The 26,359-nt window shown below is 49.5% G+C and overlaps 1 protein-coding gene across 1 annotated transcript in view; it reads right to left on the bottom strand.

The window, feature by feature from the left end:
• Window positions 1-26,359, bottom strand: part of SEZ6L (seizure related 6 homolog like) — an 86,692-nt gene that overhangs the window by 46,400 nt on the left and 13,933 nt on the right. The window contains exons 3-10 of the mRNA XM_088827861.1: window positions 22,572-23,342; window positions 21,688-21,821; window positions 19,217-19,409; window positions 16,801-16,986; window positions 12,697-12,862; window positions 7,983-8,149; window positions 7,391-7,585; window positions 5,271-5,409 (exon numbers count right to left, since the gene is read on the bottom strand). Coding sequence (XP_088683987.1) covers window positions 5,271-5,409; window positions 7,391-7,585; window positions 7,983-8,149; window positions 12,697-12,862; window positions 16,801-16,986; window positions 19,217-19,409; window positions 21,688-21,821; window positions 22,572-23,342 — 1,951 coding nt within the window. The remainder of the gene's footprint in view (window positions 1-5,270; window positions 5,410-7,390; window positions 7,586-7,982; window positions 8,150-12,696; window positions 12,863-16,800; window positions 16,987-19,216; window positions 19,410-21,687; window positions 21,822-22,571; window positions 23,343-26,359) is intronic.

The following is a 26,359-nucleotide window of genomic DNA, read 5'->3' as shown; positions in this document are numbered from 1 at the left end:
GAAGGTAGGAGAAGCGGACGACAGAAGATGAGAAGCTTGGGTGGTATCACTGACTCAATGGACATGAGTTTGAGCAAGCTCTGGGAGCTGGTGATGGACAGGGAAGCCTGGTGTGCTGCAGTCCATGGGGTCACAGAGCTGGACAGGGCTGAGCCACTGAACTGAACTGAACTGAACAGGGTGACTGCTGCAGTTCAGGGCATCCTCTCGGATGCCCGTAACTGCCTGAGTCCTTTGTTCACAGGGGCCCCTCGCGCAATGCCCTTCTGCCATTATAGTTTGACCAAAGGACACTCCTTAGAATCCTGCTTGGAGGCCACCCTCTCTGTGACATTTCCATAACCCCAGTGCCCCAACCCAACCCCTCCAGCCACAGCACTGTGCCTGTATTCTGTGGGGTTGTCCGTTTATGGTCCTACTTCCCTTCCTGACCTGTGAGTTGCTGGAGGCCTGGGAGCCTTCCGCTTTATCGCTGAGACATATAGCTGATGCTCCCAAAGGCTGTTCAGGTCAATGCCAGTGGAGGCTACAGTGTGCACACACACCCTGGTTCTGTCCTTCCCTAGCTGTGTGACCTGAGGCAGCCGCTTCACCTCTCCGCGGCATCATTTCCAAACCCACCAAGCGGTGGGGATCAAGACGGACTCGTGAGGATGCCTGGCACCTGTAGTCCTCATTTCCGAAGCGCCAACTACACGCTGGGCCCACGTGATGCACTCTGTGAACGCCATCTCTAAATTTGGGTAATTACCCCTCTGCAATTATCTCTGCTCACATTAGCGCTAATTTATGTAATTATTATCGCCACGTAATAATGTTCACATTCATTATGGCTCTTGGGGATGAATGATGCAGCTCAGGGCCTGCACGCAGTAGGTCTTTCATAAATGACGACTAATTAGAGCTGCTATCCTAATGCCCACAGCATCAAGAGATGGGCCCAGAAGACAAGGGGGAGAAGGGTCCCCTCTCGCAGGCCACAGGTGGCTGAGGTCCTCAAGGCTCAGCAAACATTCCAGCACCTACTATAGGCCACCTACCCTGCCGGTCCAGCAGCGCAAACGCCTTCCCCTTCCCCGACGTGATAAATAACAATTGCAAACACTTAGGCCACGTGAGGGGCCCCGAGGATGGAATTATTTTTACTATCAAAGCCAAATTGGTTTACTAAAACTGTCAGCAGAAACCAAGCAAGATGAATTAAAGCCAGCAGCTCCTGGGCTGCGTGGCTTCCTTGCTAGTGAGATGCTATTTTCTCTCCCTCTGTGGGAGGAAGCGGGCGCCAGGCCCAGATACTGCTCTGCCAAGTGTGTGCTGGGGTTTGCCATGGAGAGACCCGGGCTGGTGACCCCGAGGGCTCAGCTCCCTCCTGCAATGCTTTAATCCTGTTAGCTGCCTGAACCCCTTCCCCTGCTGCCCGGTTTGGGCATGTCCAGACTCCCTGATGTGGCCTTCAAGGCCCTGCCTGATCCCATGGCTTCCTCACTGGTGTCGTGCCTCCTGTATCTCTGAGCTCCAGACACACAGGCTAGCTCCTTTCACAGGCTGGCAAAGACCCCAGACCCTGGAGACGTGGCAAGCAGAGTTTGAATCCCAGCCGTGTGATCACAGTCACCGTTCTACCTCTATACACGTGTGTGTGCTCAGTCGCTCAGCCGTGTCTGACTCTTTGTGAACGCCAAGGACTGTAGCCTGCCAGGCTCCTCTGTCAGTGGGATTTGCCAGGCAAGAATACTAGAGTGGGTTGCCACTGCCTTCTCTAGGAGATCTTCCCAATCCAGGGAAGACTGCATCTCCTGCATCAGCAGGAGGATTCTTTACCACTGAGCCACCTGGGAAGCCCTCTACTTCTATGAGTTTATTCATCTGTAAAGTGGAGATAACAACCGGACTCGCTGCCTCTGTTTGTTCACAAGGGATGTGAATGCCTGGGATGCAGTAAATGCTCAGCATATATCCCATGTTATGGATGAATAGTAAGAGAGTCACTCTTCCTGCTTCTGGACCTCAGCACATGCTGTTCCTTTTGGCTGGAACACTGTTCCTTCCGTCTTTGCCTATATTCTGTCTGTTCCAGTTCACAGGCAGTGTGATGGAATCAGTGGCTCCTTCTGGGTCATATGAGCTGATTGTTAAGGGTCCAGGCATTTGGTGAGCCTGTTGATGTTGTGTTGATTGCTTGAAATTGGTTTCACAGTGTAAGTATTTACACCGAGGAAATTGGCAAATGCTGCAAATCAGGGAGCTGCTCCCCAGCCAAGAAAAGCCACTGTGGAACCTTGACCAGCATCCTCCTGCTCTAGAATAACCCCATGTCTTTCGGATCTGAACAGCTGGCAGGATGGACGACTCCTTTCTGAGATGGGAAGATGACTTGAAACAGGTTTGGAGAAAGAAAATCGAGGGGTTTAAGTCTGGGGACTTCATTGGAGATGACTCTGAGACATCGAAGTGAAGAGGGGAGAAAGCAGGTGGAAATAAGGTGAGCACAATAGCTGTATATTCCTTCTAGGATTACTTGGAGAAGCACATTAATTAACACTTGGGAAGAACCTTGCAAAGCAGTAAGTACTCAATGATGAAAATGGCTTTCCTTACCACCTCCATGAGAAACGACCTTAACCACTGTCTAGACTTGTAGTTCTTCAAGTTCGAATCTGGTAAGGAGATGCTTCTTATAAAGAGGGGGCATTATTTCTAAAAATTTAATTTATATTAGAGAAATGCAAATCAAAACTACCATGAGGTATTACCTCACACTGGTCAGAATGGCTTTGTTAAAATGTCTACAGATAACAAATGCTGGAGAGGGCGTGGAGAAAAGGGAATGCTCCTACACTGTTGGTGGCAATGTGAATTGGTGTAGCCCCTACGGAGAACAGTACGGAGGTTTCTCAAAGAACTAAAAATACCGCTGCCATATGATCCAGCAATCTTATGCCTAGGCATGTATCTTAACAAAACTATCCATATAATTTGAAAAGACAAATGCACCCCAATGTTCATTGCAGCACTATTCACAGTAGCCAAGACATGGAAGCAATGTAAATGTCTGTCAACATGATGTGGCACACACATACTGGAATACTACTCAGCCCTGAAAAGAACGATGTCCTGCCACTCGCAGGGACACACAAAGACCTAGAGGTGATCACATTAAGTGAAGTCAAAGGCAAATACCACCCGATATCACTTAGATTTGGGATCCAAAATACGACACAAATGAGCTTATCAATGAAACAAAGGCAGGCACACAGAGAGCAGACCGCTGGTTCCTGAGGGAGAATGGGGTGGGGAAGAAAGGACTGGGAGTCTGGGATTAGCAGGCGCAAACTGTTATACACAGGATGGATAAACAGCAAGGTCTCATTGCAGAGCACAGGGAGCTATATTCAATATCCTGCAATAAACCATAATGGAAAAGCATATGAAAAATACATGGAACCCCTACCCAACCCCCACACTCCAGCCACATTAAACTCCATTTAGTCACTATGTGGGCCACTTTCTCTCTCATTCCAGACTTTGCACATGCTGTACTCACTGTCTGGGCCCTCTTCATTTCTCTTCATCACTTGAGTACCCTCTTTCATCCCATCCCAGAAGTCACTACCTCCTTGAAGCCCTCCATGATTTCACACAGACTCCCTCAGCTGCCTGCTCTCCCCATCACTGCTCTTATCACACTGCACATAGTTTCATTAGACAATAAGGGCAGAGACTGTTCCACCTTTCTCACAGCTGTATCTCCAGTGCCTAGCCTAGTGCTCCCACACAGTAGGTGCACAACATTTATGTTTTTCAGAGTTTATAGAGACCAGTCAACCCACTCTTTTCCAATATAAGCATTACTGTTGAGTTGGCAACTATCAGAGCCTTTTCAGTGCTTGGCTCATAGCAGATACTCAGAAAACATGTCTTGAATGAACAGTTTATTCCAGGCTCTAGAAGTCAGAGAGCTAAGAATGGGAGAAAAGGGGTAACTTATCATTGAGGAGGGAGGGAGGCAGTGGGCAAGGGAGGCTGAACACCTGCCTCCAGTAGCCACAAAACACCCATGTTCCAGGAATCTCACTATAGATGAGAAAAGTCAAAGCCCAGAGAGAAGTACAAAGTCACACAGCTGCAGGTGGAGAAGACGAGAAATTCTGAGTCAGGTTGGCCCGACCCCAAGGCCACAAGAGGCAATGGTGTACTGACAGTAAATCTATGACTCAGGGCAGCCTCTGAGGACACTCCCTCTGCCTCCAAGGGACTGCTCCAAAGACAGTCACTCATAGTCTTACAAATCATCTTCCTCTTGCCAGGCTCCCCTGCAAAGCCAGGCAGCCCTGGAGTTCTGCTTCCCAGTCAAGTGGGTTCTACTTCAGGCTTGTGGGGAGAGCTGACCCCCAGAGGTCCTGTCTGCATCCAGAGAGGCTCTCCCAAGCTTGGCACCCAACCACATGTCTGAGTCTGCTGGCAAGCCCTTTCTTCTGCTTTTCTAGACATCACTGTCTGTCTCTGTACCCTTCTCCTGATCCCTGTGGACTTAGAGAGGGAAAGTTCTGGATGGAGCATCTAATAGGTACCCTCACTGGGTATTGGAAAACAGACATACAGCCAGGGAAAGTCCATTCATTATAACATGGCTTTTTCATTTGGCAATCACTGTCTGAGCGTCTGCTGTGTCAGGCTCCGTGGAAGATACTGGAAGAGAGGTAAATCAGACCAGGTCCTGACTGCAAGGACCTTCTGGTCTAGTTGAGTGAGACAGATGGGAAAACAAACCACTGTGTGAGTTAGACTTCCTTCCTCCCCTTGACCATACTATACTGGTCATTCGGTCCTCTGAAAATGCTGTCCTTGCTCTTGGCACAGCGCCTTCAGGGGATTCTGTTACTTTTGAATATGTTCACTGTAATTCATCTTTACATTCTGAGCCTTCTCAGATCCTCCAGGAAAGGCTTCTCTGACCTTCCTCTTGACATCAGATTCCCATTATAGAATCGCATAGCATCAGGCACCTTTCCTTACAAAGGTGCATTAACAAAGTTGCACTGATGCATCTCCTCATTGAGTGCATGCTTCCCGAGCATACTGGATTTCCTGAGGACAGGGGCTCTTTCTGGGTGTGTACGATGTTGTTTCCCCACCACAGGGACCCCAGTTCTTCGTACAGCCCCTGGCACACAGGAGGTGCTTAATTAAGAGTGGTTGAAACAATCAAGCAGGAGCAATTTCTTCCCCAACTGGTTAGACCTGGGGGTCCACCCATCAGAAACACTCACAACTGGATGTCTAAGAAGATCCGCTTCTCCTCGCCTACGTGGATCTTCCAGACACAGTCTTCACCTTCCACGTAGGGCTCCGGCCAGTTTGGCGACAGCACCACCCCGGCCACAGCAGAGAGCTCCCCACCACACATGGCTGCAAAAGACACAGACAGACAGACACGATGCATAAGGAAACAGCTATGGCATAACAGCTAGGAGTGTGGGCTATGAAACCAGACAGCTCATACGTGTGTGGAAGGATTAAATTCGGACCGCCACCTGTCTCCTCCAGCTGAAGGCTGGCAAAGGCAGTATAAGGACATTGTCTGGGGTTCTGCAACCCTGGGATTCAACCGAGAAGCAAAAGTCTTTGAAAAAATTCCAGTAAGTTTCAGAAACCAAACCTTGAATTTGCCACTCACCAGCAACTGTTCACATAGCGTTTACATTGCATTTAGGAGATTCCTATATCATTTACATTGTGTTTGCAATTGCTTACATAGTATTTACTTTGTATTATAAGTAATCTAGAAATGATTTAAAGTATATGAGAGGATGTGCCTTTTTATATACGGGACTTGAGCATCCATACATTTTTGTATTGGGGTGGGGGGTAGCGATGGTTCTGGAAACAGTCCCTTGCGGATACTAAGGGATGGCGGTTGCTCTTTCAGGACCAAGGACAGAGCCCAAGGTTTGGAGGAACTCTTCAACAGCCTTCCCCTTGAGCAGGGGGTGTAGTGACCAAGAGATGGTGCATTTGACTCAGGTGGACCTGAGTTCGAGTCTTGTCTTGGCCACCAAATGATCTGTTGACAAGGCATGTAAGTTCTTGGAGCCTCAGCTGTCTCCCTCTGGACAGCAGGGAGAAACACCAGTGCAGACCTCACTGGATAATTCTGAGGCTTAACTGAGCTCATGGATGTCAGACATGGCACAGTGCCAGGCACAAGTTAAGCATTCAGTAATTCTTAGTTAATGTTTCTGTGGAGGGCCCTGGCTCTGAACTGGAAGTGGAGATGTGTGGCCGCACCTGGCCCTTTAAATTTCACTCTGTGTTTGCCGCTTTGGAAAGTTCTCAATGTGGCAGAGGCCAAAGCACCAATAAATTCCGCTCTGTTAAACCAGCACATTTAATACAGGGATCAATCCCTCACGACGGCAAGGCTATGACTTCACGCCAACCGCCATCTGGGTGGCGGCTGTCAGGAGCCAGGACTCTGTCCATTATTCCACACTTCCCACGTGAGTTCAGGCTCGGAGTGGCTCGGTGTCTTAAATACGGAGAAGCGGGGAGGGCAGGGTGCTGGGCATCCACATAGCTAAGGGTTCCACAGAGAGCCAGTACTGTCCAAAGGGGCACAGAGCACAGTTTTCAGAAAACAGAGAGACCAGAGTCCCATGCCTGCTTCTGGCAATTACCCTCAGTGTGTTCTGAGGCATGTCACATCACAGCTGCTATTTCTTCGTCTGTACAAGTGATCAATAATAATATGCACCTCAGGTGGTGGGCTTCTCTAGTGGCTCAGCAGTAAAGAATCCTCCTGCCAATGCAGGAGAGTTCAATCCTTGGGTTGGGAAGATCCTCTGGAAGAGGAAAGGGCAACCCACTCCAGTATTCTTGCCTGAGATATCCCATGGATGGAGGAGTCCAGTGGGTAACAAACAGTCCACGGAGCCGCAAAGAGTCAGACATGACTTAGCAACTGAACAAGACAGGATTGTGGTGAGGATTAAATCATATAATGCACAGAGTGCCAGCAACACAGTTTTTTTTGCACTCCTCTTAACAACTATTATTATCATCATTATCATTAATTAGACTCAGGGTTGCCATGTGCTGTTGGGTGGGTTGTGCACTGCACAAGTTTGCATAGCATATGTAGGAACTGAAATCCATGCAGAGATCTTCTCACCAAGCTATGCACGATGGGGCCTTGTATTTGGAGGAAGGGGCCCCTTTTCAATTTTATCCATTTTGTAATTTTCTCAAGGATCAGCAGCAAACCTGACCCAATGGAGAGAGAGCCCTGGAAAGGGTTCTAATCCTAAAATCAGTACACAAGCTGGATCACTTCATCTGAAGGGGTGGAGGGCCCTGGGACACCCTGGAGGGAGGGTTGTGACCCACTCACCTCTGCACAGGGGCTCCGTGTCATTCCAGTACGGGTCTCGCACGTTGATGCACTCAATGATGGCCGGGCCCTGCTCCAGAGAGTGGCCGGGGTCGCAGGTAAACTCCACTACGGTCCCGATGTTATAGGTCGGGTCGGACGTGGTGAAGTTCCCGTTCTGAATGTAGGGCTCATAGCAGTGGCCTTTCTCAAAGGCTGGGGCCAGAATACAAAAGAGGGCAGCTGCTCACATGAGTCAGGGGAGGTTCACAGGGCTGTGTCACAAAAGTAGGCACCCCTCTTGCTGCTCAGGGAAGCCCCATGGAAAATGGGTACCAGAACCCCCCACTCCAGTTCCTGCTGACCCGCTGAGGGCCCTTGGCCATTCGCCTGGCCTCTCTACCTCTTTATTTTCATATCTGAAATGGGAACGAGGACCGTTGCCTCCCCAACCCCAAAGAGGCAGCCTTTGGAAGTCCAAGGGTCAGTATCCATGGCCTCTCCTCCAGTCTTAGCAGGTCACATTTCTAACTCCCAAGACCCAGCCCTACCATGCTTCCCTCAATCCCACAGTGACAACCCTGCAGAGGGGGTGGCCCCCCAGGACCCTCACCCTCGAACCGGATGTTGAAGGCTGAGGCCACCGGCGGCTGGTTGGATGTGAATTCGATGCAGATGGTGTGGCCATCGCTCAGCAGGCCCTCGAAGGGGACATTCTCGGTTTGGAAGGAATCGTAGAGAAGAGTGGACTTGTTGGTCAACCCACTGTAGACCATCATCCTGGCAGTGCGGAAGGAGATGGGGGTCAATGAGAGGTCTTCAGGGGCCACTGACATGCAGCAGCGGGAGGCGTGTGCTGTGAGCACCCTCTCTGGGACCTCGCTCCCTGACTCACACCCCGACTTCACCCCATACTCACCAGGATGCTCTGCATCATCTCACCAAATTTGTCTCCCTTTCTGTACAATGCTTATCCTAGACTCATGGATGGATTCTAAGCTTGTAAGCAAGGTGCTGTGTGTGATGTAATGACCAACTGAATTAATAGATGCCAATTATTTATTACTAATATGGGCTTCCCCGGTGGCTTAGCAGTAAAGAATCTGCCTGCAATGCAGGAGATAAGAGAGATGTGGGTTCAATCCCTGGGTTGGACAGAGCCCCTGGAGGAGGAAATGGCAACCCATTCCAGTATTCTTGCCTGGAGAATCCCATGGACAGAGGAGCCTGGCAGGGTACAGTCCATGGAGTTGCAAACAGTTGGACATGACTCAAGTGACTTAGCAGTAGCAGTATTTATTACTGACTAAGAAGTTGGGATGATTGGGCTAATAACATTCTTGAAACACTGATACACACACACACACACACATAAATACACATGTAATCACAGTCCCAACTTTAAATTCTGAGCTGTGGGACTTTGGACAGAAACATTTTACCCCACTGAGCCTCAGATTCTTCATCTCTAAAATGGGTGTAAGAGTGTGGGGATTAGAGGCCAAGGGTATAATGTACAGGACAGAGCAGGTATGCAGGTCAGACGACCAAGTGTTGGACCAATACCAGGCTCTGTCAGTCACTCTTGCCTCCTGAGAACACTGTGTGTGCAGTTAGAGGAGTCCCAATTTCTAGTCCCCAATTCCCCATTCACTGAAGTTACACAAGTGTCAACCCATCTCGGGCCTCACTTTCCACAATCCTGAAAGGAGGGCTCACAAAGTCTTTCCTATCTTACAGGGGGGCTGTGAAAAGATGAAGCACCCTGAAAACGGAAAGGTATCAGACATGTTGGTATTCATTCTTAGTGTTATTAAAACCCTTTGGCACTTGACTCTTTGCTAGCCGTGGTGATTTTAAAGAAGCTATGCAAAGACGTGGAAGGAGTCAGTACACAAACTGGATCACTTACTTTTAAGGATGGAATCATAAACAGGCATTTTTAATTTTTCAAGTTTGTTTGTTTTCACCATGACCCATGAAAAGGGTTTCTCATATGTCAAAATGCGGAAATGTTGGAGCCTCAGTCTGTTTATTCTGCCTTGTGTCCACTGTGATTTAGATAAGGAGGGGGCTGGGGCAGAGGCCAAGGGCCTGTTCACAATCTTCTAATCCCTGTTGACTTTATTGTGTCTTCAGGGCCATGCCCAGGACTCTTCTTTAGAATTGAAGCCTGTGGCAACAAGGGTTGCTCTAGGGAAACCCTCAGGATCTCAAAATCTCTACCATGACTCTTCCCAAGATAGCAGTTTTCTAGCTATGTTCTCTAGAATGTCTGAAATAGTAAAGAGTTTTATCTTAAATCTATGTATCAGTTCAGTTCAGTTCAGTCACTCAGTCGTGTCCGACTCTTTGTGACCCCATGAATCTCAGCACGCTAGGCCTCCCTGTCCATTACCAACTCCCAGGGTCCAACCAAACCCATGTCCATTGAGTCAGTGATACTATCCAGCCATCTCATCCTCTGTCATTCCCTTCTCCTCCCACCCCCAATCCCTCCCAGCATCAGGGTCTTTTCCAGTGAGTCAGCTCATCACATGAGGTGGCCAAAGTATTGGAGCTTCAGCTTTAGCATCAGTCCTTCCAATGAACACCCAGGATTGATCTCCTTTAGAATGGACTGGTTGGATCTCCCTGCAGTCCAAGGGACTCTCAAGAGTCTTCTTCAGCACCATAGTTCAAAAGCATCATTTCTTCAGTGCTCAGCTTTCTTCACAGTCCAATTTTCACATCCATACATGACCACGGGAAAAACCATAGCCTTGACTAGACAGACCTTTGACGGCAAAGTAATGTCTCTGCTTTTTAATGTGCTATCTAGATTGGTTATAACTTTCTTTCCAAGGATTAAGCATCTTTTAATTTCATGGCTGCAATCACCATCTGCAGTGATTTTGGAGCCCCCCAAAATAAAGTCTGACACTGTTTCCACTGTTTCCCCATCTATTTCCCATGAAGTGATGGGACCAGATGCCATGATCTTAGTTTTCTGAATGTTGAACTTTAAGCCAACTTTTTCACTCTCCTCTTTCACTTTCTATAGTCAAATGGGCTTGGAAAATTTAAATGAAAATTAAACATTTTTTTCCCTTGCAGGACTTGTCAGTGCCTTTGCCAGTGAATGTGCCTTGATACCAAGATAGAGACTGGGTATAGTGTCTCCCAAACATATCTGACCTGAGAACTCACTTTCTGTGCTGCATATCATGGTACTGGAGTTTCGAAACGCTTCATTCTGGGGGGTGCAGATCATCTTTAAAATTTCATTGCACTCCTCTGCTCAAAACCCGTCCATGGCTCTTCACAGCTTATAGAGCATCCGGCAGCCAGAACCCTTCAGAAGACGGCCCACAGTTACCTCTGCGTCTTTGCCCATCTCCGCTCCTATTCTCCCTGCCTGGGCTAGCTGCTCCATCCACTCACCGTATTTTGGGTTCCCTGACTGAATCTCTAAGGTTTAGATCAAGGTCCCATATCTTACATGGAGCCTTCTCTAGCTCTAAGCTTTTGCAACTGTGGTATTTAAGCTGTTTTTCCTCAATAAAGTCCATGGACAGATAAAGCTCCCCTTTCTTCTTAGCACAGCGAGTATCTTCACTCGTGCGTGCATGCGTATGTGTGTGCGCGCGCGTGCACCCTGACCTTTGATCTTGATGAACAACTCCAAACTTCTTTCCCTAGAGACACTTGAGCACTGGTTTTCCCTGGTGGTTGTCAACACCTCCCTTTCATAAACCTTTGCAGGGCTCCACAGAAACACCTAGTGAAACTACAGTGTCCGTGTGTCTGTCGGCTCATTTATCAGCATTCCATAAACTTTCAGAAAATACTCATTTTGGTTAATTTTTCTTCCTCTCTGCTTCTCACTGTCTGGTCTAAACGTACACTTGGTTTATTCCCAGCACCGTTCAGAAGAGGCAAACCAGAGGTCTGAACGTTAAAAAGCATTCATCACTGAGGGCTCCCAGGTCTTGCTTCTCAATCAGTCTCCAGGGGGAAAAGACTGGGCATCTGTTTTTCTTAAAAGTTCCTGAGGTCATTCTGATGCTGCAGAGAACCCACGCTCTGAAGCCTCTATTCGACACCTTGTACTTTAAGGCAGTGATTTATTGATACAGCATTGTTCAGGATAAAGCTGGATGGTTTGGAGGGAAGTGGACTCCAGAGTTGGGTAAATTATTCAGTTGTCTGGTATTTTCTCAGAATCCTTTCCCAGAGGTTAATGGTTTAGGTCTGAAGCTCCAAAGAAGCCAGGACACTGTAATTCTAAGTTGGAAGTTGGACGGACTCCAGGACTCGAAGGTGCTGGCATTCTGTTGGTGCCCTACCTGTACCCCTCAGCACTTACTGCTCACCCCGTTTTGGCTGGTTTCCAGAGTCTCTGAGAATCAGCCAGTTCGGCCAGCTCAAGGGGTGAGAGCAGTGCTGGGGAGTCAGTGTGTGTCCAGGAGCGCCCCTCCTTCCACAGTGGATGAGCGGGTAGAGAAGCACCCCTGCTCCCTGGCCCTCTGACAGGAACTCTCTGAGTCACGCTAGATACAGCTCCCTGCGGGACCCCTGCAGGTAAGCGGTCTGGCTATTAACACACACTGTATCTACCCACTGTCCTTCTCTGCTCATTTTCTTGGTGCTTTCTAGGATCAGCTTCTAAATAAAACCACCTTCTCTCACACCATTGTCATCCCGTCTGTTTCCAAGGGAACCCGCTCCAGCACAGCAATTCTAAGCAGTCAAGATCCTAATTTTCTAGAATGTTCCAGAATATTCTGGAATAAGGTCTCAGCTGATCAAAGTTTTCAGATTCTGGCTTCTGTGCCTATTACTTAGCATCAACAGATGTGCTCTTAGCTAAATGCTGTCTTGCTATCGAAAGTTCCTTTGTGTGCATACATCTGGTTTTTGTATCTCAATTTCCTGTCATACCAGGAACCAATGTTCTTCTCTCCCATTCTCCATCGAGGCTAATACATGATTTGGGCACAGAGCAGGTGCTCAGGAAACTCTCCTCGCTCCCTCCACTACAAAAAGGGATGTGGAGGAGAAGGGACGAGGCAGTGCAAGGTAGGGGGGGCTCCCTTCCTGCCTCTCCCCCTACCCTGCTGTGTGACTGGGGCAAGTCTCTTCCCCCTCTGTATACCCTGGTTTCCTTATGCGTAAAAGGAGGAGATCAAAACTGATGGTCTCTAATATCCTCGCCTCCCTCCCCAGCTCTTCCTTTCTTGACCTCCATGAGCGAACAATTTAGCCATTTCAAGACTCCAAATCCCAAGCCATATCCTAACAGTCTGGGAAGCCATGAGGCCGGCTGGGGACCCTCAGGGGTTTACCTGTCCTTCTCGTGCAGCGCCAGCCTCTCAAAGTGCAGGTGCAGCTTCTGGCCCTCTGGAGCTTCGATCGTCCACACGCAGAACTGGCTCCCATTGGCATTTGCAGGGTGACTTGGGGACAGGACACGGCCGATGGTGGCATTGTGCACAGCCCCTCCACAAGGGGCTGGAGCCAGACGGTAGGGGTGGGGGGGCAATGAGAGGATCGCGGAGAGAGATGGGTGGAGGGGAGGACATGTGAGTGTTTTATCCTTCTCTGACCCCAACCCCTTAGTGAGAGGAAATATGCTAGGAAGAGGAAAACCGTGGGAAAGTCCCTTCCTCCTGAGACAGGTTCATCCTGTTTGACGGGAGATCCAGTCCCACGACTGGAACCACTGCCACGTGCATTCCACGGTAGAGAATGAATGACTGTGATTTAACGCACTGGCTGTGCCCTGGTTCTTAACTACAAAATGGTAATCAAGAAGCACATAAATAGGCAGTTCTCCAAAGACGAAGTCTGCTTTTAGTACTTAGTTAAGCACTCAAAAAATTCAGCCTCACTAACAATAAAAGAAATGCGAATCTAAACTATATTCTATCTCCGTCCACCTAATTTGTCCAGATAAAGAGCAGCAATAAACGGGAAGCGCCATCTCCAGTGATGAGAAATTGGTTGCTCTCATTCAGGTCTGGTTAGAATTCAAATTGCTATGACCTTTCAGGAGGGAAATCTGATGAAAAATCTGGAAAATGTGTTTAAACACTTTGACCTGGTAATTAAGGTTCTGGGAACTTATGTCAAAAAAAAAAAAGATTTAGAGAGTTTCACAAAAGTGTATGAATGATGATGTTCACGGTTTGATTGCTTCTAAGAGAAAAACACTGAGAAACAACACAAATGTCCACTTACAGACGCTTGGTGAAAGGCTTGCCATTCACATAGTTTTTAAAACCCTTGTTATCAAAGAGTACTTCAGAATATAGGAAAATACTCACTATATTTTAAGTGGGGGGAAAAAAGTTAGAAAATGGTCCACCATACCTATTTCAATGAGCTATAATGGTCTCAATTGAGACCAGGAGTATAAAAGTTATTTGTCAGACTCTTCAGCACTTTTGTATTTCTTGGAAAAAAATTTTTTTTAACCAGAGTCATATATTACTTTTATTATAAAAATCTAATATACATGGAAAAATGATTTGTGAAGTGAGAAGAGTTCTGCAAATGTTGGGAGGTAGATTTATTCTTAGAAGATATTTGGCTCTCATTAAATGTTCATTGAATGACTTCATGACTAATAAAGAACTGCAGAGATGAGAAAGGCTGATAGCTCCCTTGCCTGCTCTGGACTCTGCTGTGACCTACAGCAAAGATGTTGCTAGGAAGACGTGCACTTTTTTTCAGGACCACGGTCAGAGGACCAGGTCACCCATCTCTCCACACTGCCTCCTGTCCCAAAGTGGAGGTTCAAATCTGCCCGGTGTCACTTACCCGCTGTGGATCTAGGACAAGTCACTGAAGCTCTCTGAACCTCTAGTGAAGTGGTAATAATAATTCCACCCTCCTTATGGACTGAGGTGAGAAATGAAACACTGCGTGGAGAGGGCTTGGCGCCATCCCTGGCACAGAGTAGGTGCTCAGAACGCAGCCAGCCTTATTGCCCTACAGCTCAGGGGCCGAGGAGATGGACGAGCTGTCCCTGGTGGGGGGCTCCAGCCATCTGTCCTCTCTGAGCGGCTGCTCATTTACTGCCTCTCTGCTCCCCTTCCTTGCCTTATTAAGCCGACTGATGACTCTGTTTGGCTTCAATTTGCCAGCCGTGGCTCCCCATCCATCTTTCTTAGCACAAATTGAGGCTTAATTCCTCTCTGATTTCATACATAGATAAAAATTAACTCGAGGGAGGCATGGAGACCAACTGCCCTATGGTTTGGATTTTTCTTTTCTTTGTTAAAACACACACACACACACACACACACACACACACACAATTCTAAACAGCCTTGAGAGAACAATACTGCAATAATTAAATCTCAGAATTTATCATCAGCTCTCATTTGCATCTTGAATTCTAGTGACTACAAATGCCTGGAGGGCAGCAACAATGTTTTTCTTATTCCCAGTATTCTGTTAGTACATGGCTCATGGCCTGGCTCATACTAGGTGCTCAGTTAATGTCAGCAGCCTATATCTCCCGGCCATGGTCAGGACTTTTGAGAATCTAATAGGGTATTACTCTCTCGATAACTGAGGATGGTCAAGGTTGCGGCCACTGGTGCAGAGAGTGTGGAATAGTGTGCTTCTCAACCTATCATGTGCAGCACATGAACCACAAAAAGACCATGCTAAATGTAGATTTTTGACTCGCTTGGTTTTGTATGGGGCCCAGGATCATGAATTTCTACTAATCTCACCAGTCTGCACTTTAAATAGTGAATGTGTAAGGGAAACAGCTCAAGAGAGAAGGACTCTAGATCCAGTTCAATTTCTATCTGGTGACTTTGAGGAGGAAATTTCACCTCCACGAGCCTCAGTTTCCTCATATGTGAAATGGGGATAATGGTTCACACCATATAGAATTGCTGTGAGGATTTATCACAGCCCTGGCATATGGACTGGGCTCATAATATGGCAGCTGTCACATCAAAAGCTCAAGCAACAACAACCAAAAAAAAAAACCAACTATAAATTAGACTTTATGAAAATTAAGGACACTAAGGGGGTGACAGAGGATGAGATGGTTGGACGGTATCACCGACTCAATGGACAAAGGCTTGAGCAAACTCTGGGAGATAGTGAAGGACAGGGAAGTCTGGGGTACTGCAGTCCGTGGGGTCACAAAGAGTCGAACATGACTTAGTGACTGAACAACAAAAAGCGCACTATTGAGTGAAAAGACAACCCACAGAGTGGGAGACAATATTTGCAAATCATATCTAATAAGAGTCTAGTAACCAGAATACAGAAAGAATTCTCACAACTCAAGAAAAAGGCAACTACATTTTAAAAATGGGCAAAGGACTTGAACAGACTTTTCTCCCAGAAGATACACAAATGGCCAACGAGCATATGAAAAGATGATCAATGTCGTCAGCCACTGGGAAGATGCAAATCAGAATCACACCCGGACACCTTCACACTCACTAGAACGGCTCTCATGATAAAAAGGAGACATGGAAAATAAGTGCTGGCGAGGGTGTGGAGAAGCTGGTACTTTCGTTCACGGCTGGAGGGACGGGAACGTGGTGCAGCCAGTGGAAAGTACTTGGACGGTTCCTTCAAAACTGAAACACGGAGTTCCCACGTGACTCAGCAACTCCACTTACAGGGATACACCCAAGAGGAATGACAACGTATGTCCACATCAAAACCTTCACACAAATGTTCATAGCAGCACTGTTTGCAACACCTCCGAAGTCCAAAACAATCTGAATGTCCCCCAATAAGAGAACAGATAAAATGTGGTCTATATCATATGGAGTATTATTCAGCCATCAAAGGGAATGAAGTTCTGATCCATGCTACAATATGGATGAACCTTGAGAACACCATGCTGAGTGAAAGAAGCTGGATTCAAAATATCACATAATGTATGATCTCAGGCATATGAAGTGTCCAGAACAGGTGAATCTGTAGCGACAGAAAGCAGGGGCTGGGCACAGGGGAAAGCGGGGAGTGCCCTTCAGGGGGTGATGAAAGAAGTGCTGATGGCTGCACAGTACTGTGAAAGTACTAAATGTCACTAACGGTCACTTTTACGTCACGTGTATTTTTATCATGCAACAAAACTGCAGCTGTCACATTTTGGGAGCGGTCTCTTTCCTAAGGTCAATCTTAACACCGTGGGCTTCCCTTGTGGCTCAGACAGTAAAGCATCTGCCTGCAATGCATGATATCCAGGTCGGGAAGACCCCCCTGGAGGAATGAATGGCAACCCACTCCAGTATGCTTTCCTGGAGAATTCCAAGGACAGAAAAACCTGGCAGACTACAGCCCGTGGGGTCGCAGGGAGTCGGACATGACTGAGCGACTAACACTTTCCCTTTAACCCCCTGGGGGCTGGTCTCTCCTCTCCTGGGACACCATCTAGGGTGGGTCCGGCTGAGGCTGGCATGTACCTGAGCAGATGGGCTCCCGGCTGCTCCAGTGGGGCCTGGAGGCATTGATGCACGTCAGCGTCTTGGCGCCCTGGAGCTCGTAGCCCAGGTGGCAGTGGAAGTGGGCCACCCCGCCCGAGTGCAGGTCCATCACCGTGACGTCCCCGAAGTCAGGCCGGCGGGGGAAGCTGCAGCTCAGCATGAAGGCTGGGGAGAGACGCCGGGGCAGACCGTCATCTCTCAGAGCGGGAGACGGAGGACGTGACCCACATCCTGGGAGCTGGTTTGCGCCGAGGAGAAAAGATGAGGCCCCGGGGACTCCGGAGTGCTGAAGGAGTGTATTTTTGTGACTCGAGTTGACCACGGGCCGCTGAGACTGCCGGATGAGCACTTTTCTCTAGGTTCAGAGCTCACCCCCGCCCCCCACCCTGCCTAACCGGAGACAGCAGGTTTGGGGAGGAGGGTGTGCCCCCCCTCCCTGGAGCCTCTCTCCATGTGGAGACAGAACTACCTTCTCCATGCACACAGGAGGGGTGGGTTCGCCCAGGTAGGTTAGTCCCACCCGCATGAGCAGCGCAGGTGTTTGTTAAAAATGCAGGCTCTTGGAGCAGGGTTAGGAGAACCAGTTCTTTAGGAAATGCCAAGGATGTGAGAGTTGGAACTAAGTCCTGGGAGGTCAGGGCTTGGGCTGTGGAAGAGAGTGGTGTGAATTTACGTTCTCTTACTCCATCACTTAGAAACCGGGTGACCTTGGGGAAGTGACACAGTGCCCTGAACTTCACTCTCCTCCTCTAGAACTGTCCCTATCACAAGGATTAAATGGGAAATGCCAAAGGAGAGCCTCCTGAGGCCAACGTGCAGTGGACAGAGCTTGCGAGATGGAGTGGCAGAAGGGTGCGCATGGCCATATTGAGCTCCTCAAGTTTTATTTTCATAAGAGAATGCGGAGTCCATCCCTGGACTGTGGTCTGATCTCTCGTGCAGTTGAAGATTTATGCATTCCCAGTACTCATGAGGAGGACTGAATTCAAGTTCATGGCTCAATGAGCTATTTTTTCCCCCATTTTTTAATTAACAAAGACAACAGACGCTCGTGTGCATACTGAGAAGGTGCAAGGGAACGGATACTCCTGTATACAGTCATCCATCTGTTTCAGAAACATCCAAGGGGAAATTTTTAAATGAAGTGTTTTTCCAGACATTTGGTCAATGTGACATAAATGTGGATGGCTGTTGATTTCCCGAAGTGTGGCGAAGGGCGCCCCCCTCCCTGGCAGATACCTGGCAAGTATCCACGGAAAGCTCCCAGGAAGGGAGCATCCCAGGAGGTGGGGGAAAATGGGATGACACTGAAGGAGAGAGAGAAGGAAGAGAGAAGAGGCGGGTGGGAATGAAGCAAGGGAGAGGAGCAAGGAAAGAAATGAAGGAAGCTGGGACTTCCCGGGTAGTCCAGTGGTTAAGACTCCACACTTCCAATGCGGGAGGCCGTGGGGTCAAGCCCTGGTTGGGAATTTAAGAGCCCATATGCTTTGCGGTGCAGCCAAAGAAATGAAAAGAAAGAAAAGAGGGAAGAGAAGAGAGGGAAAAGGTAAATAGAAAACAAAAGGAGACCAGAAGCTGACAAATGCAAAAGAAAGTGGAGAAGAAGGAAAAAAAAGCAAGGGACCGTGGCGGCCAAGTCTCCCTCCCAGGAGCCCATGGGCCTTCATGGGATTGGTGTCAGATTCAGGGGCCATGGACTTGAATGGGAAAAGGGGGCTTGCTTATTCTTCACTGAACAGGTTCAAGGTTAACTGCAGAGGTAGACGACAAACTGCTACACAGTCACAGTACCTGTGGCTTTGTCACCAAAGGAAATCACAGATACGTTCACATCAAAATGAATATCTTGACATATTTCTTATGCTCCTCTGAAATTACAATAATTATCAGAGCCACTGGGAAATATGATTTAATGTGTTAATAAAGAAGCACATAGATTATGATATCATAGATCAGAACAATGTTTTGACAACTGCTATTCAATATGAACGGCTTCCTTTTGAACTGTATATATTTTACCTTATGCTCTTAAAAACACAAATCTAAGGGACTTCCCTGGTGGTCCGGTGGTTAAGAATCCACCCTGCAATGCAGGGGAGCTGGGTCTGATCCCTGGTCAGGGAACCAAGACCCCATATATCTCGGGACAACCAAACCCGCATGCAGCAGCTAGAGAGTCTACGTGTCACAATGAATGAGCCGGCACGTCACAATGAAGATCCCATGTGCTACAGCTAAGACGAGATGCAGCCACATTAATTAATTATAAAAGGAATCGTGAATCTAAGAAGGGGTCCACGGCGTTACCAAACCTGCACAAAGAGGGTGGCAGTCCTTGGTGCTAGAGGGGAACGGAGGCCAAAGGTACATCTCAACTGCCCCGGCCCGGCCTTACCCTGGTAGTGCAGCTGGAAGGTCCCGAGGCCGTCATCCTGGAAGGTGCGAAAGTACACGGAGATGGTGTTGGTGGGGCTGCGGATCACCTGGCCCTCGACCAGGAGCGTGTGGTTGGCCAGGACGGTCAGGGAGGGGCCATCCACCCCTCGGATGGACAGCAGCTCCCCCTCGGACAGGTTCACGCTCTTCACCTGGGGATGGGCAGGGGCAGACAGGGTCTGAGTCGTTTGAGACAGCGGGTCCTCCCAGGCTCTGAGGCTCCCCAGGTAGCCCCTAGTCCATGGGGTGGACGGGGGCCACATCCCAGCCCTGGAAACCCTCGGAGCCCTGGGAACCTCTGGGACCCCTGCCATCTCTCAAAGGCCAAGGGAACAGAGTGAAGCTGCGGGGGAGGTACTGCAAGGATCTTCAGCCCCCTTTGCTGGGTCCCGCAGGAGAGGCTTTCTGGAGGCTGGCAGCTGAGGTAGATTTTTCTGGAGCTGGCAGGTGGGGGTAGGGCTTTGATCAGCTTGGGCCTGAGGTCCCGTCTCCAGGGAGACAGGAGAAGGCATTTCACCTGAAGGTCAGCTCCAGGGAGGAGGGAAAATTTTTGTGCTGCTCAGGGTCCCCAGGGCCTAAAATAGTGCCTGGCACATAGTAGGTGCTTGACTATGTGCTTGACTTTGCAGACTGACTGAATGCATTCTTGCCCTTCTGCACAAACTGGTGAGGGAGTGTGGGGTCGGGGGAGGGGGCGGTCATCTCTAGGGCTTTCTCAGGCCCACTTGCTTAGTCTCCCCAACGCTGGCTTCAATGGCAGAACCTCCTCAAAGGACTGTGTACTTGGTTTGCTGAATCCACTTTCCAGGCTTGGGAGAGGAAGAAGGGAGATACTTTACTTACAAGTACTTTGTACTTGGTGAACAAATGGAGGAGGGGGTGGGGTGGGGACTTTAGTCAGTCCCCAGTGCCCAATTTGAATATTTCTAATTGCCGTAGTGGGGCCAGGGACTCCAGATCCTCTGCCTCTTGTGTAAACAAGGCAAGAATTATCCACAAGCCCTTCCCGTTCAGCCCATATATATAAAAACCTTACTCTTTTTTCTCTTTGATGAACTCCTACTCATCTGCCAAAGCCCCACTAAAATGGCCCTTCTCTGTGACACCTTCCCTGACTGCCAGGGAGGTTGCCTGTCCCCCCACTGTGATTCTACATCCACTGTGAATGTCTGTTAGAGGTCATTTCAAATGGCAGCCCAATGTCTTCCATGTGCGTCTATCTCAACCATAAAATAGTGACCTCCCTTAGGGCAACCCCTGCACCAGTTTTGCACACCACCATGTCCCCCATTGCTATGACTGGTAAATTATAGATGCTCAATGAAGGAATTCTGCTGTCCCTGACAAAAAGCGCCACACAGTATTAGACAGAGTGGATCTATTCAAGTGGAGGGAAGTGTTCATTAAGTGTCAGCATCAGATGAACTGCAACTTTTCTCCGGTTTAATTCTGGGAACATTTATAAAGTACCGACCACATGCCACGTGCTGTGCCAAGCTCTGGGCACATGTTCTGCTGCGAGGCTTATCTTTTATTCTTTCTATAAATCAGAAAACCTTCCTAAGTAGAGTTCTGCTTAGGTCATGCAGCTGACTCTGCTTAAAATCTTCTGGGGGCTCCTTCTTGCCCATGAGAACAAAGCACATGCCCAGCCTTCTACCCTTGGCCCGGAAGGGTCTGCCACCACGTGGTACTGGCCTCCGTTTCTGGCTTCAGTGCTGGCCTTTCCTCTTTCGGACGGTGAACCGGACAGTTCATCACTTGCTGGCATGTTGCCTCAGTGCATATAAAAAAAGCACTTCTAAAGATGGGGCGGAGGGTTGGCAATGGCCTGGAACTAGGGCGGGGATAGCGGGCAACAGGCATTGAGCACCCTCTCTCTCTCCCCTGGACTCTGGCTGAATGCTGTTTGTGCACTGTCATATATATTCCTCCCTGAAACCCCATAAAGGAGCAACATTTTCATTTCTGTTTCTCTGATGGGGAAACAGACTCAGAGAGGTGGAGTCCCTTGCCCAAAGTCATGCAGCATTCACTGGTAGAGTTGAGACGTAAAACCCAGGTGTTTGAGGATGATGCTACCCTGCTTTTCCCTTCTTAGTTTGCAGCCAAAAGTTCATGAATCAAATGAACCATGTGGGGCTTCCATGAGTATGTGTGTGTTCAACAAGCAGGATATCACAGGACTTTCCTTCTGGGGATCACGGCTTACAATTTATCAATACATCCCCTCCCCTCCATGTGTGCCAAGCTAGTTCTTCTGAGTTGGGAACTCCTATTCAACCACCAAAGCCCAGCTCAATTCGCCCCAGTTAGGGCAAAGAGAGAATCAAACTGGTTAAGATGAAAATAAGCCTGACTCAGATGGCCCTTCGGAGGAGACTGTCTGCTGGAAGAGGCAGCCAAGGCAAGGCAACTTTGTGGGGTTACCTGGAGCTCCACCCCATAGCCAGTGTAGACCGTCACATTGTATGTGCACTCCAGGAAGCTGTTGAGGGGTAGCGGCGGGTAATCACTGGAGTCGATGTACCCTTCAGGATCAGAGAAGCTCACACTGCAGAGAGCTGGAGGAAAGACACTGTCATTAGGACAGAGCAGAGCTGAGATGTCATCTCTCAGGTGGGCTGTTGGCTGGAACAGGGCCTCTGGGGACACTGGTGTTCCCATCCCCACTCCTTCCCCTGCTGTTCCTTCTCCTTCAGCTCCACACTCAACATAATAATCAAATAGCAAGAGCTGACATGGGACTGATGTTTCACTCTTATCTTAGAGACAAGTAAAGCTCCCTTCAGAGAGGGAGCATATCTGGGCCAAGGTCACACAATGAGCAGGGGTCAAAACCCAGAGCTCCCAGTCTTCCCTGAGCAGCCACACTGCATCTGTCCCAGATCGATGTGCAATTGACAGCCGATGCCCCTGTGATGGGCCTGACGATGGGATAAAAGACGGGAGAAAAGACTGGAGCACAGAAGTGCATCCTATCAAGTTCACAGTGGTGAAAGCAAAAGCACCTTGGAAGGCTAGGGCCTTCTGGGCAGGTGAAAGGACTCTGTCCCAGGAGGAGAGGCTTTGAATCCTGCTCTTCAGCTGTGAGACCTTGGGCAGGCTGTCTGATGTCTTAGGGTCTTAGGGGTCTCAGCTCTGAAATGAGGATGCTAGTTTTGAACCCCAGGGTCAAATTTATAGCTAGGGCTGCGTAGATGGTAACCAATGGCAGGGCATGAACCTTCTTGGGGGGGGGTGTCCCCCTCCCCCATCACAGAAGGGGCCGCCTCACAGTGAGTGCAGGGCCGGAGCGACTGGGGGCTGCCTACCTGGGGCCTGCTCCGTGGTGATGACCGTGGTGGTGATGATGGTGGACGTGGTGGTCTCCTGGCTCTCCTCTGAGGCCGACCCGGTCAGCTCGGCCTCCCCTTTGTCCATCAGCGTCACGGGGCTTGCCTCCTCGGGGGGAGCCTCGGGGGCCTCCTCGGGCACGGCGGGCGCCCCGGGCTCGGGGCTCTGGGGGAGCGTGCGGGCCACCAGCGGCTGCGAGGTGAAGGGGGCGATCTGCAGGGGCGCGGGGGTGGTGGGGACCGCGCCTTCCTTCCGCTCCAGCCAGAGGGGCTCCTCGGAGGGCAGAGACAGCGGGCGGGTCTTCTCCCCTGCGGAGGCCATGGGGTCCTGGTCACCGGGTGGACGGGGCTTCCCCGGGGCGGAGGCCGGGAGACCCGGGCCCGGGGATGCAGGCTGCGACGAGGTCCTCTGCGCGGCCGCTGCGGGGGTGGCCTTCGGCCTCAGCTGCTTCCTGGCCGAGTTCACCTGCTTGAGCGAAGGCGGCTTCCTCCTGGCGGGGAAGGCGTGCCTGGTGCCCGGCTCCTCCGGAAGCGGAGGCAGCGTAGACGCGGCCGCCGGGTCTTGAGGCGCGAAGGGGATGGTCCCTTCCAACTCCGGCTCGCGAAGCTCGTCCCCAGACTGCACTGGACTCAGAGGGGCCGTGGTCACGCTGTCTTCGGGGTTCTCCTTGCTCAGACTGCTGCTCCCCAGGATTTCTGAGGGCAGAAGGTAAGTATCTGATTGGCCGGCATCTCCCTCCGGGGGCTCATCTTAGAAAGAGAACAGAGGCCAGTTAGCTTGGGGCCGGGGACTCTGAGTCCCCTACCTGGCCCACGCTAAGGGTGGCCCCTTTAAGGTGGGACCCAAGGCTTGCCAGGATGCTGGCACATTTTGATCCGTAGATGTGGGGCTGCCACCTTTCTTTCCTTCCTTTTGCTGACTATGGAGACTTGGAGTGATCTGGGCCAGCCCCACTTAAGCACTAGAGCTACAGAAATCGAGGGCACAGAATCTCGTGGTCCTAATAAGAAAGCAGAAACAATCATATTCAGTGTGACAAATGCTTAGGAAGAGAGCAGCTCTGTGTGCCAAGAGGACAGAGAGGACAGGCCTCTAACCCACGCTCCAGGCAGGACCACCATGTACAGCTGGGCAGGTTGCTCACTGCACAAGGTCATCCCAGTAGGAGGATGAAAGGGCCTGTAACCAACCCACAGTCTCGTCTTCAAGCTGTGTGCCATGACTCAGGGCTGTGTTGTTCTGGGACTGGGGAAGTTTGGATGTTTTTTGTTTGTGTTTTGCTTGTTTTTAACGAAATACTGTATAAGTGACCTTGTAGGAGACGCAGGAAGATTTGAGGATCCAGAGTTATGAGGCAGAACAGAGGGGTGTGGGAAGACCCTGGAGGCCTGGCTGAGGTGGGTGGAAAGGAGGAACGAAGGAAAACAGGGGACAGAGGTGGCGGTGATTGGAGAGAAGGCTGGGGAGCAAGGAGGTCAGGGTCAGGGTCAGGCTCTGGTGGACCTTGTATGTCCTGCTGGTTCCTTGAGATTTATTTCTGTCTTGAAAGTAAAATCGCTTATAATTTTAAATAAGGGCTGGCCCAGGCCACTGTTTGGCAGAATCATGTCTGAAAGCAGGCTCATCATCTACTTCTTTGACACTCAGTTCTGCCAAATGGAAGCTGGCAGATGGCTTTACCTCTCTGAGCCTCAGTTTCCTGAGCTGTAAAATGGGGCTGTTGTCCCCTGTCTCCTAGGGTGGTCATCGTTCAAGAGGGTGATGTAGGGAAAGCAAGCATACACATATGCACAAGTGGGTCCCTCACCCACAGTGAGTGCCTGGTGTCGGCTGCTGTCATTGTAATCACCCCTCAGCAGGGGACCTGAGCAGTCAGAACATTCCAGATGAGGATCTCGAAATAGAGAGGAATTACGTCCCGGGAGACAAAGGACTGATCGCTGTCCTTTTCACTTTCCTCACAGAAAGACACTCACTCAGCCACATAGTCTTGGGCCCTTTAGCACTGTCGGTCAAATTGATCTCCCTCAGAAAGGTTCATTTGCTTTCATGGAGTCAGCGGTGGCAGTGGCTCAATCTGTCTAGACTGCAACAGTGTGCAATTGACATCAACAGATATTCCTGTGGTGTAACACTGATTACCAGCCAGTGTGCATTCCAGGCAGATGGGAACACTGGGGCGGAAGCAGACATCGGGGAGGAGAGGGTGTGCGGCGGACCTGAGCACAGATCCAGGTCGCTTATGCCAAGCAGGTTGTCTTGGTCCAAGGTGGGATTCGTTGAGGCTTTGGGATTACACCTGCGTTCAGATCCTGCCTTTGACAGTTGCTAGCTGCATGGACCTGGGAAAGTCCATTAAGCCTCCTTTATGCCTAGAAAATCGCATGGACAGAGGAGCCTGGTGGGCTGCAATCCATGGGGTCGCTATTAGTTGGACACGACTGAGCGACTTCACTTTCACTTTTCACTTTCACACATTGGAGAAGGAAATGGCAACCCACTCCAGTGTTCTTGCCTGGAGAATCCCAGGGATGGTGGAGCTTGGTCGGCTGCCGTCTATGGGGTCGCAGAGTCGGACACAACTGAAGCGACTTAGCAGCAGCAGCAAAGCACGTTGATGTGCCTTGGCCATAATAACAGTGATATTTATAACATTGCTTCCTGATTGCTTTATTGAGTGCCGAATATGTGCCAATATTTAGCTGAATATTTGTTAAATGCTTTGTATTCATTACTTCATTTAAGTCTTTTCAACTTTATTAATTAGAAATCATTATTCCTATTTTACGGATGGGCAGATGGAGGTTTGTGATGTTAAATAACTTTCCAAGATCATAGAACAAAGCTGGGTTTCAAGCCTTGGTTTTGCTGATGGCACAGACCATGCTGCTGCCTTTTAAGAAGTATGGGGTATATATATTTAAAGAAAATGCAGTACTATCACCTGCACCGTCCATGTCTGCTTGAATTGGTCTCTCTCTGCTGCAACACCCTTCTCTCTAAACCCTCGTGTTGTGTTTCTGCTAAGTGGCTACAGCGTGTTCCAACACCGCATAGATGATGCCCCCATCCCTCAGTGCATTCCTTGTTAAAATACAAACTGCTGGTCTCCCCTGCCAGACCCATCACATCTGGATCTTCTCTGAGCCCAGTGAGACCCAACACAGCCGGGAAAAGTGGAAGGCAACAGGAGAGAAATGATCCTATAATCAATTCCTGCCTCCCAATCATTACTGCCACCTCTGAGGTCCCCAGGAACAAACTGGTGCCAATCTCAGCAGCGATAAAGCATCTTAGGAAGCAAATCCATGGGAATGAGTCAGTCTTTTCCCCACTGAACACCTGACTCGCAGGAAGAGTTGTATATTTGCCGTGTAAATTCACCTCCTTGCCTCCAGTGTCCCTTACCCCTCCGAGCTCACACACGCTGGGGTCTGGCTGGCCAGCTGGCTCCAAACTGAAGGCCATGTTCAAGAGAGATGAGTATGTACCTGAGATCTGACTGTATGCAGCCCTGGAGATGCAGCATTTGTTCTCGACCGGGACACTGGCCAAATGAGTGCCACGTGAAACCATGTCCCGGTGGGAATTAGTCAAATTGGATTCCACGGCCTCAGAGATCCAGAGACTTCACTTGCTCAAATAGGCTGGCTTTTCCCGGGGCTCCAGTGACCACCAAGTTACATTAACTCCTCTTTGCAAAGCATTTAACTTTTTCAATCATTGTAGTCACGTTTGGCTGGTTCTCCCTTTAATGTGGGCATTC

This window comes from Moschus berezovskii, chromosome 19, assembly GCF_049115385.1.
Source record: "Moschus berezovskii isolate FMDL1 chromosome 19, NW_MosBer_1.0, whole genome shotgun sequence".
Taxonomy (NCBI): Eukaryota; Metazoa; Chordata; class Mammalia; order Artiodactyla; family Moschidae; genus Moschus; species Moschus berezovskii.
Note: the sequence above shows the minus strand (reverse complement) of the source record. Positions and strands in the feature narration are given on the sequence as shown.